General features: G+C 46.9%; 1 protein-coding gene across 4 annotated transcripts in view; it reads right to left on the bottom strand.

Moving 5' to 3' along the window:
- The window catches only part of hycc1 (hyccin PI4KA lipid kinase complex subunit 1), a 19,921-nt gene that overhangs the window by 6,380 nt on the left and 1,041 nt on the right, over window positions 1-12,500 (bottom strand). For 3 of the 4 annotated variants that reach the window (XM_084484392.1, XM_084484394.1, XM_084484393.1), the window contains 8 exons: window positions 5,839-5,920; window positions 5,240-5,341; window positions 4,809-4,988; window positions 2,540-2,620; window positions 2,307-2,422; window positions 1,719-1,814; window positions 1,130-1,246; window positions 840-927 (listed from right to left, as the gene is read on the bottom strand). In XM_084484392.1, the coding sequence (XP_084340518.1) occupies window positions 840-927; window positions 1,130-1,246; window positions 1,719-1,814; window positions 2,307-2,422; window positions 2,540-2,620; window positions 4,809-4,988; window positions 5,240-5,341; window positions 5,839-5,889 (831 nt within the window). In that variant the 5' untranslated portion in view covers window positions 5,890-5,920. Of the gene's footprint in view, window positions 1-839; window positions 928-1,129; window positions 1,247-1,718; window positions 1,815-2,306; window positions 2,423-2,539; window positions 2,621-4,808; window positions 4,989-5,239; window positions 5,342-5,838; window positions 5,921-10,172; window positions 10,414-12,500 lie in introns of those variants that run through there. The other variant, XM_084484395.1, reaches the window with a different exon arrangement.

Genomic DNA, 12,500 nt, shown 5'->3' with positions numbered 1-12,500 from the left:
CCGAGAAAAGATTTATGCAAAAAAATAAATCGGCTGGCTAATAAGCGTATTATATATTTTTTTTCCTTCTTTTCCCACAAATATAAACAGGTCAAAAAAAAAAGTTTTCTCAAGTGTTTTCTCAACAATACGAGAAGCTAATATAATAATAAAAAAATTAAAAAAACAATATTAATAATTTGAGCTGTGAAAAAGGGGTAGGTTTAAATAAGTTTACACTTCTTCCTACTCCTTTTCAGGCATATCATATTAATATATGTAATTTGTTTTCTTTTTTGTGAAATAATTTAAACATTTTTTTGTTTTTGTTGATTGTATTTTCATGCTTTTCATTTTTGTTTTGTATTTTTGATATGTCTGAAATAAATTGAATCAAATCAAGTGAACACGTTACGCTGTCCTAGCGCTGACACTCGCATTTCCCATCGTGGATTCATAATCCAAGATAGTCGTCAATTCATTTGAAGCCTCGATGTCTTTGAGAAGGGCGTGTGTACCAGCCTCAGGTCCGCCCTTGGTGGTGGACCTGAGGCACCTGGGCCGGCGCTCTACCGCGCAGTCTTAGGGTCAAGCCCTCCTGCTCCCAGGGACACTCCGGGATTAGGGCTGAGCGGAAACCAAGTAGATGGCATGCAAATAATCTCCAGGGATTACATAGGGGCCCGCAGTCTCCGACACACACGCACGCACACACACATGCACACACACACACACACACGAGAAACCAATCAATGCATTACAAGCATGGCGACACACATACACATACATAGGGGGACAACAGATAACTATATATATATATATATATATATATATAAAAAAAAAAATGTATTGGCACTCACCAGCAAAGCTTCTGGAAAGAGTTCTAACTGAGCCCGGTACAGAACGTCATCGAGCGCTTTGGAACCCACCTCTACATCTCCGTTACACCTGCAGAACCACACACACATTTAGTATAGCAGTGAGTGAGTGAGTGAGTGAGTGAGTGAGTGAGTGAGTGAGTGAGTGAGTGAGTGAGTGAGTGAGTGAGTGAGTGAGTGAGTGAGTGTGTGTGTGTGTGTGTGTGAGTGAGTGAGTGAGTGTGAGTGTGTGTGAGTGCGTGAGTGTGTGAGTGTGTGTGTGTTCCACCCACAAGGCGTAGTGGATCCCTGTGATGAGCTGGACCAGGAACTCGGACGTGACGGTCAGTCGGGAGCTGATGCCTTTGTAGCGCCGCAGCTGTTGCCGCGGGTAACCGCATATACAGACCCTGGGCAGGCATCCAATCGAAATAATGGAAATTAAAAAATAAAAAAAATAGGGTTAGGACTCTCACCGTCACTCTGGGTGTGGAGTGACGGAGTGTAGGTGGACACGTTGATGTCACTGTATCAAAAGACCTCAAATATTAAATTACACGTAGGACTTCTACAATACAGGTCCATTAAATGCATTATAATATAAATTCCCTTAATCTAAACAGACGCAGTGTGTAGACGTGAGTGGCATCTAGCGGACCAGACTCGGCTGAAATGGAGCGTAATATTCAGTATTGTGTAATTTGTTTTCATTACCTCAGATGAGCCCTTTATAGAGACACGGGGGGCCACCATGCACACTAAATAAATCAATTCCAGTGAAAACAGATTGTGTGTGTGTGTGTGTGTGTGTGTGTGTGTGTGTGTGTGTGTGTGTGTGTGTGTGTGTGTGTGTGTGTGTGTGTGTGTGTGTGTGTGTGTTACCTAGAGCTGAGCAGGCAGAGAGACTGGAGAGAGGAGGGGGTCATGTAGCTGAGAGCAGCGTTGTAGCACAGCAGGAGAAAGGTCAACACCTCAAACCTAAACAGACACACACATACACATACAGAGACACACACACAGACACAGAGACACACGCACACACACACACACACAGACAGACACACGCACACACACACACACACAGACACAGAGACACACACACACACACACACACACACACACACACACACACACACACACACACACACACACACACACACACACACACACACACACACACACACACACACACACACACACACACACACACACACACACAGTGTCCAATCTTTCAAGTGTCAAGTGCAATACAATCAAAATATATGCATATCCAAGTAGTTATGACATTTAATTCCACTATAAACAAATCAGAAGTGATATATTAAAACGTCATGTACGTAATAGTACGTTTCGGTTACATAATAAAAACGGTGTAATTAACATAGTAATTATATGCTATATATATATATATATATATATATATATATATACACCAGAGGCTTTGGCTCCACTGGAGGAACATGGACCCACCTATTCTGAGCGGTGAAGTTCTCTCTCTGGATGTGGGGCCCGCTGTACACCACCCTGCTAAGCCCGTGATTGGCCAGAGCACCTTCCGTCAGGGCCATGGAGCCAATGGTTGAAGGCTTTGGGGAGGGGACAAACAGAACCTGTCATTTAAAAGGTGTGTCTTTAAGAACATATAATAATAATAGAGCGTGCGTGTGTGCGTGCGTGCGTGTGTGTGTGTGTGCGTGTCTGACCTCATGGTACACTGATGGCTTTGAGAGCGAAGGGACGGTAAAGGACAACACTTTACTCTGTCCATCTTTATCGACAATTTCCTGCAAACGAAACAAACACAAACAACCAGAGCCGTACTTAGATGGCAGACCCTGGTAGAGCGCATTACAGGAAGGCTCTGCAATGAATGGCGTTGAATCGGCCTCCTCCACGGTGCTCTCCAGCGTGACCCAGTGCGTACTGCCTCTAGGGTGGAACACGCGGGCATGCTTGTTCATATGTGGGCGAGCTTGTGTAAGCGGGTGCATCCGTGCGTGTGTGTGCATCATCCCTGACTGTGTTTCTACCGGGGGGTGGGGGTGGGGTGGGGGTGGGTTGGGGGGGGGGCGGTGGGCTACCCACTGTGCCAGCTAATGTCAAGTAGAATAAGAGAGGCCAGTCGGCTATGAGAGGTGACAGCTGACCTACTGGGGCACTGTCACTTTATCGATATTCGAATATGCATTCAAATATGACATGCAATATCCCCACTTGAATATATCTATATAAACAAATCGTTCTTTAAGGTGCCATGTTGTGCAGCGCGTTCTTTACAGTCTATGATTAGACCGTTTGGTATTTATTGTTTGCAATCTCACCGCAGTAGCGGGTGCGCTAATCAAGCGAACAGTATAACCTGTTCCGAAAACGGATAACGCACGGAGCAGCCAGCCTGAGCGGAAAATTGCGACCCCAAGTCATCGCCGCAAGCAGCAACACGCTGCATTGGTGGAGAGCCACACGGGCTGCAACATATACCCGCTTCTCTGAACATAGACATGCAAACCCCTGTGTGTGCCAGGCACGTCTGTGCGCTACCAACGCGTGTTCTCTGACGCATGTGAACATCGTGCATTAAAAAGAGAGCTGCACTTGATTCAGATCAAGTTGACAGATTGGTGTTTTTAGCAAACGACATTAAGAAATTCATTTATTGCAGATAGGCTATAGGCCTTGGTACTCTGCTGCTGTCGCCTGTTTTGGACGTCGATGTTTGCGCGGTGCAGTTCTGATTCAGTTTCTTTCTATTTTGTGATATGCATAGTGTCACTTGATATTGATTTTGAGTTGTTAACCTGTTTCAAAATATGATCATTTTTCAGACAGGATATGGCCTATGTCCTGTTTAGGGCTCCTCTTGTCTCTATAATAAATTTGATTGAATCTCTGTTACGGTATTAAAATATATTTAAATACATTGCTTGATATTCGGTATCCTTTCAAACTAGATTTTTCTCAAAAGTGACACTCCTATGTCCTACTATGATATGCTGAGGCCATTGTAGAGGTGAACAACTCCATCTTCCTCATCTCCTCCTCCTCATTCTCATTCTCAGATGTGCCATTCATGAAATAAAAGGATGCATCATTTTGATATTCACTTTTATAACATCCTTACCCAAGAGGGATTCTCATATTTGACTTTTTACTATTTAGTTATTTAGCAGAAGTTTTTATCCAAAGCGGCTTTGCAATGACCTGGTACAGGTCATTCCCGCCGCTCCCGGTCGCTCCCGGGACCTCTGTGTGAGAGCCACGTTTCCTTTATTCTACATGTTCTATGGTCTTGTGTCGCTAACTAGGCTCTCACTTTAGCTGGTGGGCGTGTTCACCGGGGCTTAGGCGGTCATAGTAGTGGTCATATGTGTGATTGCATTCTCCTGTTAGTTTTATTTTGCCATTGACAGAGAGAGTGAGAGTGATCTTTGGAGTGAATACTTTCTGTTGATCACACTAACACACACGCCAATTTAAGATCATCACGTCACTGGTACCAGTACGTGTTTATGAAGAGAAAGAATAAATGATCAAACGCATACAGAGAAGGGGAATAGATTTTTGTTCAATGACGCGATGTTGAAAGACGGTGCGATCTACGAGAAAGACGCAGAGGAACTTTCCTTACGAGGCTTTTGTCGGGATGAAATACAAACGGTCAGCAAAATAAAGAATGCGTTGGCGCTTCTGCACTTGTAAATAGTTAATGGTGTTTGTAGCCTACACTCAGACGTGAACTCATTCTTGCATGCGGGTGTCTTCATTCATAAAAAAATAAAAACATTCGGGAGTACGCTAATTACTCTAACGAGGTCTAGACTCCTTCTCCCGTGAACCAAGAGAGCCGGCGCTGTGACGGACGGGGGGGATTTCACCCCCTCGGTTTCAACCGGCTCTGCAGTGTAAAAAGGCCTACAGTGTGTGTCTCCTCCCATGTTTAGCCCCCCCCCGCCCCCCCGGCCACCAGCCTACCAGGTTGTAGACGCCCAGCAGCAGCGCCTCGATGCAGCCCGAGGTGTGGGGGTCCCGGGCCGAGCTGGCCGACAGCAGGCTCCACAGCAGCTCGGGGAGGAACTGCAGGGTGAAGCGCTGCAACCGCGGCTCGCCGCTCCGGTAGAACTCAAACAGCTGGTGGCACACGGGCTCCAGCAACTGGGGCATAACCCGGGGGTAGAGGACGGACGGACACACGGACACACACACACACACACACACACAAAGTCACAACTGAGCTCAACCGCTGACAAAATGGTGTGATGTATTCAAGGGAAAGGATCGTATGGATGAACCAATGTGTTTAACTTTGACCACTTCTGGACGTACAGTATGTATATCATATTTTAATTGTGGTGTGTGTAAGTGTGTGTAAGTGTGTGTGTGTGTGTGTGTGTGTGTGCGCATACGTCGCTGTAGTTCTCCCGGATGACTTTGTAAAGTGCGGGCACCAGTGCTCCTTTGTCTTTCAATGAAGCAGCATAGTTGGACACAGCATTGTCAGGTAGCGTCTGAAACACACACACACACACACACACACACACACACACACACACACACACACACACACACACACACACACACACACACACACACACACACACACACACACACACACACACACACACACACACACACACACACACAGTAAACCAACTTCTGCGGGACCAAATGATGCACAAACACGTTGTAATATCCATCCCAGAGGGGCCATTAAGGAGATCCCGCCGGAGAGATCAACAGAGTGTCTTCTCTCCAACTCAAGGACGGACTCTCTCTAATGGACGAGAGTCGCTCAAATATTGATGATGCGGTTGAGCACTGCTCTGAGATAAAAACCCCTGATCAAGTCTCGGGTCTTTTAAGAGCGTGCGTGCCTCAGACAGATGGTGTGCACTGATTGTAGCCACACAGGGGCGGGTGTGGCTACAAGTCTGTCTGCCAAATATGGTAACCAAGGATGCCTTTGCACACACGCACACACACACGGACACACACACACACGCACCTTATATTCGGACAGCCACTCCTCCACCACCCCTTGGTCCATAGCCAGCATCCTTCCTCATCTGCAGCAGGGCTGCATCTACCTGAGGGAGGAGAAAGAGAAACAAACGTTTGTTTAAACACACACACACACACACACACACACACACACACACACACACACACACACACACACACACACACACACACACACACACACACACACACACACACACACACACACACACCGAGATTAATCATGCAGAACCACAGCCTCCCATCCGACCAGCCAGGCCATCGCTGTGGCAACCGAGCTGGATGTGACTGCCCTGACTGCTGCTGGGGACCAGCGGACAGGAGCCTCACCGTCACCGTTTGCCCGTATGGAACCGCCAGACGGCCAGACGGCCAGACCGCCAGCTCCCGACGAGCACGCACACACACACAACTTGTGACAAACAGTGGTATCCTGGCAACGCAGGGGATATTTTAAAACTACCGCAGACCCCATACACACAGTACAGGATGAAGGAGGAGAGAGACCAGGCGTATATGATTGCGTGTAGGTGGTGTGGGGGGGGGTGTGTGTGTGTGTGTGTGTGTGTGTGTGGGGGGGGCTGAGTTTGCCTTGAGTGCTGGTGACTTGATGACGCAAGTGCATTTCAGGTACACTTTTGACTGCTGCCCTCCACCCGCCTGTCTGTGTGTCCGTCTACCGCCATCGCTCCGTCAACCCCTCCCACGCTGTCTGCACACAACTGTTTGGTTCGTTACCCTGGCGATACGGCAGTCCCGATGAAAAGAGAGAGTGTGTGTGTGTGTGTGTGTGTGTGTGTGTGTGTGTGTGTGTGTGTGTGTGTGTGTGTGTGTGTGTGTGTGTGTGTGTGTGTGTGTGTACTGCGGTTGTCCTTGTTTGTTTGGAGACTGCAGGCGAAGGAATCTAACTAGTGCTATCAAAAAGTCCATGTTTGGGAACCAGAGGCTGCATGTGTTTGGTGTGTGTGTAGTGTGTAGTGTGTGGTGTGTGTGTGTGTGTAGTGTGTGTGTGTGTAATGATGACAGATGGAGAACATGACCAGAAACAGCCCTGTGTGTCATAACAGCATCATGAGTACAGGCTGAAGAATGAGTGACTGAAGAATGTAATCAGTCTAAGAAGTTCTTGTGACATGCCGGTGAGTGTAACACACACACACACACACACACACACACACACACACACACACACACACACACACACACACACACACACACACACACACACACACACACACACACACACACACACACACACACACACACACACACCAAAAACAATAACGTGCCCTTCGACTTGTTTGTCATTCCGATACAAAGAAATGTTTCCCCAGACTTAGTATGGACCTACTTCCTTGTGAATCGAGAGCGATACACACAAAAGCTTTGCACAACAACAACAACAACTCGCCGTGCATTTACAGACCAGATCCAGTATGACGAGCTGATCGGCTCCTTGGGTCCAATCATTTTTTTCACCCTGCTATTCGCGATGGCGTCTCCATGGTATCCCACCTCATGTACAGTACACATCCATTGTCCCTGGGGACCCCTCATATCCTCCTCATAATCCACCACACATCCAATAAATCCGCTTCTCCTATGCATCGTGTCCCACAGCCTCACTGGGTGTATTTATAGGCTCAACCTCAACGCTGATGGAATTAAATGGAAAGGCGACGAGGGGGGAAAAGAGGGAGTCAGGTAATCCACAGAACTATGTCCACTGCAGAATTATTCTCATATTAGTGAACACATCGTCCCCGGGTGTGGGTTTTAGTTCATGGCAGACTAGTGCGTGGAGTGTGGTGGTTTACTTGAGGGTGCGTATGAGGAGGGTATGGCACTAGGTAGGTCTGGATCTGCCTGGCGGTGGAGGGACTCGGTTCAGCAGAAAGAGCTGTGGTGGAAGAGAGCCGATGACTCAGGCTGGCTAGGACTGCTTCCTCCACACACACACACACACACACACACACACACACACACACACACACACACACACACACACACACACACACACACACACACACACACACACACACACACACACACACACACACACACACACACACCTTTTACAAAACGCAAGCACATTTTACTGAGGAAAACCTTGTAAATGCAGCATGTGATTTGCCTACGGCCCCTGCTGCTCTAGTGGGCTGAGCGCAAGGGCATTGTGATTGTTTTTATCGAAAGCTCAAAGCCAGCCTTTCCATTCGGGAGTTACATTTTCAGATTGCCTTTCTGAAAATATCGAGCCACGAATGTAGTGCACAACATATACATCCAGCTTCCACGCAAACAGAGCCTGCCGTCCAAAATGAGGAAGTGACTGTCTTGTGACTGTCGCACAAAAGTGAAGAGTAGGGGTGTAGCGATACGCAACCCGTATTTCGTACCAATTTTTTCCGATACGGGTCTAACAGTTTGATGCACGTTTCATTTCGGTATGTACCGAGAAAAAAAAAAAAAAATTAAAAACGTTTTTTTTTTTTTAATTGATTATCACACTCTGTGACTGCCTTGTCTTGTCCTGATGTTTTGTGTTGAGGACCACAATGGAAATAAGTCCTGGACATTATTGTGTTTTTATCCTCAATTGTATTTAATGTCTTTTCATTTGTGTAAGGCATTTCTTTGATACAATTGAATAAAATCAAAATCAAATAAAAAAAAATTGTTTAATAAAAAAAAAAGAAAAAACGCTGTACCGAAAAACATACAGAACCGTGACATAAAAACCGAGGAACGTACCGAATCGTGACTTTAGCGTATCGTTACACCCCTAGTGAACACACACAAACTATAGACTCTAGGTGAAGCCCCAAATCCACATTGGGGAGAAGGGCTGGACCTCAGCTTGTGGCAATTTGTGGAAAAACAAACGCATACAGAAATAAGAGAACTCTGACTCTGAGGCATTGAGACTAACTGCAACGACGTCACGACAGGCAGCCGAACGTCCTCTCCGGCGCTGCATGTCGTGATGGACTGTATTAGCAATAAAAGTGGAGGAAAATCAAATGAGGCCATGACCACATCGTCTCTAATGAAGAAGCATCAGATGCGTGTCTACCGTTAAGCTCACGTTTAGCCTCGCACGGCATGCACATGCCAATGATGTGCATGCACGAACAGTGCACATGCACTGACCACACACACGGCCTGACTCAACTCTGATCCAGGGCACAAAGGGTGGAATTGGTGAAGGTGAGCTGGATAGGATGGAATGAGGTAGAGGTAGACAGCGGCGGTGTGGCGGACAACAGGATGTGAGTGGTCGAGGGGAAGGTGAAGGTTTCTGGGTAATTCGAAGAGGAAGAGAGCCGGCGATGGATGGTGTGGATAAACAGAGACTTCGATGGTGACGAGACCGCAAGTGGAGCGGGGACAAGGGCAGTAAACATATTACGTTACACTTCCAAAGCGCCATACAATAAGTGCTTTTAACCCTGAAGATACAATGCAGATATTGTGCAGGATCATACAAGTACATACATAATGAATCAAACAGGCAATCTCATTCAACTTGCTTTAGAAAGAAAAACACACACACACACACACACAAGCGTGTTAACCTATTGATCTTATCTAACGATGACATCAACCCTTTTGCCCCAAGCGAGTAGTGCAGAGTCTCACACGTACAGTTTGAACAACACAACATGTTGGCGTAGCAGCAGTGCCCACTATTCAGTGCAGAGGGACGACTTTGTGGAGAAGGGTTGTGCAACGCAGTTTCACAAAACCTGTTCCTGTGAGCTAGCTCCGTTGTCAACTCATTCACACCGAAATCCCACCACTCCAAAAACACGCTCTCTCGAAACGAGCTCACCATGGTTCAAACTTCAGACGTGTTTATCACAAACTAATCTGATAATCCCCCATAAAAAATGACTAGGTTTACTTGGCGGTTGGTTCTCTGAATACCACGGAACAGGCTGAGTTGGAAGCGGTACAACATATTACACATACCGGGCTAGATGTAAACAACTCACCAAATGTATGTTTCACTCAAACATATCAAACACGTCACTCAAACCACTCAAATGTGGTTTGAGTGGGTTACAAAAAATAAAAATAAAAAAAATCAACAGATCAGATAGGAGACAAAAAACAAGAAAAAAGACATTAGCCAAGACCAGATTCTATGAGAAGTTAACCTCCAAAGTTCAACTCATAAGAACACACCTGGCAGGGTGAAACAAAGTCTCAAACACAGATACCACCCCCGGCGTATTACTCCATTCATGCTGATAAACATCTACAGAGCTGAACTACCTCCATCGACTCCTTCCTGTGGAAACTTAGAGATCTTACCTAACTTGTCGAGCCAGCGGAGGGAATTCAGTCTCGAGCAAGTAGAACCAAACTGGTATGAGAGACTTAACGCATACACGCCCGAACACTCCTCCAGTCAACAATGACTTCACTTCCGGTCCACACACGCTTACCACACACGAGCCCAGACGTCCAAGCCCCGTTTTTTCTACTTCCAGTCAGGAAGTGAACGGACCAATGGGATCGAGAGCTAGTCCAGGGGAAAGAAAGCATTCGAGAAGCACAGTTATTATGACAGCGACTGCTTTTCTTTGTCTTGTGGTACAGGATGTGAGAACCACACACACACACACACACACACACACACACACACACTCGCGCACCCTTTAATATCCACCTGCATTACGCCTTCACAACAATCACAACATCGGAGACAAACTGTCCTGCTCCACCACCTTAAATGAAGTAACTGAACGATAGCAAATGTTTAACTTCATGTTACCTCGTTATAGTACATGCATAAATAATGCCTAAGACAGAAATTTTTAATGAAATGTTAGAAACTATTTCAGAGGGGGTACAAGGCCCTGGGTAGCTATCGTACATTAAGACCGTGCAACCATATTAAACCATAATTACGTGTCAAGACGCTGCCAGGGCTGACTCAGGCGCACGAATAACCCAACCCGACCCACACGGCATCACTCAAAAGCTTTTGGAAAACTGTGCTAACCAACGGCCAGACGGCCAAACGGCCACTCTTCACAATAATAACCAGTCGAAACGACCCGGGGCCTCGGTGGAAAAAGCTCCTTGTTTTGTTTCTTTGCACAAAGCGAACAGCAAATGAGAAGTTCAATGGGGGTGCAGAACAGGAGAGAAGAGGCTGGCATACAACATGCTTTCAAGTTGAATTAGCCATCAGCCATCGCATTGTCTGTTCTGTCCTTTGCTAGTCTAGTTTTATTTTCCCCCCCGACTCTTTTTGGGGTCTTGCAAGTTTTTGCTTCTGGCCCAATGATCCCCAAATCCTGTCACGTCAAGTTTCCCCTCCCTCTGTTTATTGTGCGGTCATCACTGCCTCCCACGACGATCTCCCTCCACAGCATGAGAGCGGATGCATGTAACTTATAATCAGGGTGTTCCCTGTTATACTACCCACACACACACACACACACACACACACACACACACACACACCTCTCAAGGGAGTCTGTGGTTTGTGTCTCCAGTGTGTGTGTGTGTGTGTGTGTGTGTGTGTGTGTGTGTGTGTGTGTGTGTGTGTGTGTGTGTGTGTGTGTGTGTGTGTGTGTGTGTGTGTGTGTGTGCGCGTGCATGCGTCAGAGGAAGAGCGAGCGAGGGTGGAATCCTCTTATAGTAGCGTACACTTCCTGCGGCCGCCCAGAGCCAGTCATTCTCCCCGGCCGTGCCTCCCGCCTCCCTCTAGCTCCGGGGGCCTTATGGGATCAGTGGTAAATACTTTCTGATTTCTCACTTCAGCCTGCGTCTTTCCCTTAAACCCTCCCCCTCTCCCGAGTGTCAAGTGTGTGTCCCTCTTCCCTCCTTAAGAGACTCACACTCACTCTCTCTCTCTCTCTCTCTCTCTCTCTCTCTCTCTCTCTCTCTCTCTCTCTCTCTCTCTCTCTCTCTCTCTCTCTCTCTCTCTCTCTCTCTCTCTCTCTCTCTCTCTCTCTCTCTCTCTCTCTCTCTCTCTCTCTCTCTCTCTCTCTCTCTCTAGTGACATGCAGCAATTAATGTCGACCACCGCAGGATTCCATTTTACCCCCCCTGCTGTGCAGATAATTATCTAGGTGCCAAAACATCCTCTGGAGACCTAGCAGCACCGGGCCTTTCCGATTTATATCCCAGACTTACGCTACCATCTTATGATGCTTTGCTGCAAAATTACATTGTCCAATTTCCCCCCCCCCCCCAAAGAATTAACAGTGATTCAGTGAACTACGTGAATTTTCTACGTGAATTGTTTATTTGACATGGTGCAGACGTTTTGTGATTTAATGGATTGCACCGCGACAGGCTGTGAACCAGTGTGCTCTAGTGCTGTTTGCATGAGTGCCTTCTACATCTGTGATGCGGGATGACAGCAGCGCCATCGATAGCTCGGGGCTCATTGGCCAACTCGGCTTTTATAGAGAACAAAGAAATCAGGGAGAAGGACACTTTAAGAAAGACATGTAGCCCCAGATATAGTACTATAGTGCATGTCACGGGAATGCACACACACACACACACACACACACACACACACACACACACACACACACACACACACACACACACACACACACACACACACACACACACACACACACACACACACAGCTTGAAGCACTCGAAGTAGAAACA

This window comes from Micromesistius poutassou (assembly GCF_964030765.1).
Source record: "Micromesistius poutassou genome assembly, chromosome: 20".
Lineage (NCBI taxonomy): Eukaryota > Metazoa > Chordata > Actinopteri > Gadiformes > Gadidae > Micromesistius > Micromesistius poutassou.
The sequence above is the reverse complement of the archived record's forward strand: the minus strand, read 5'-3'. Positions and strand labels throughout refer to the sequence as shown.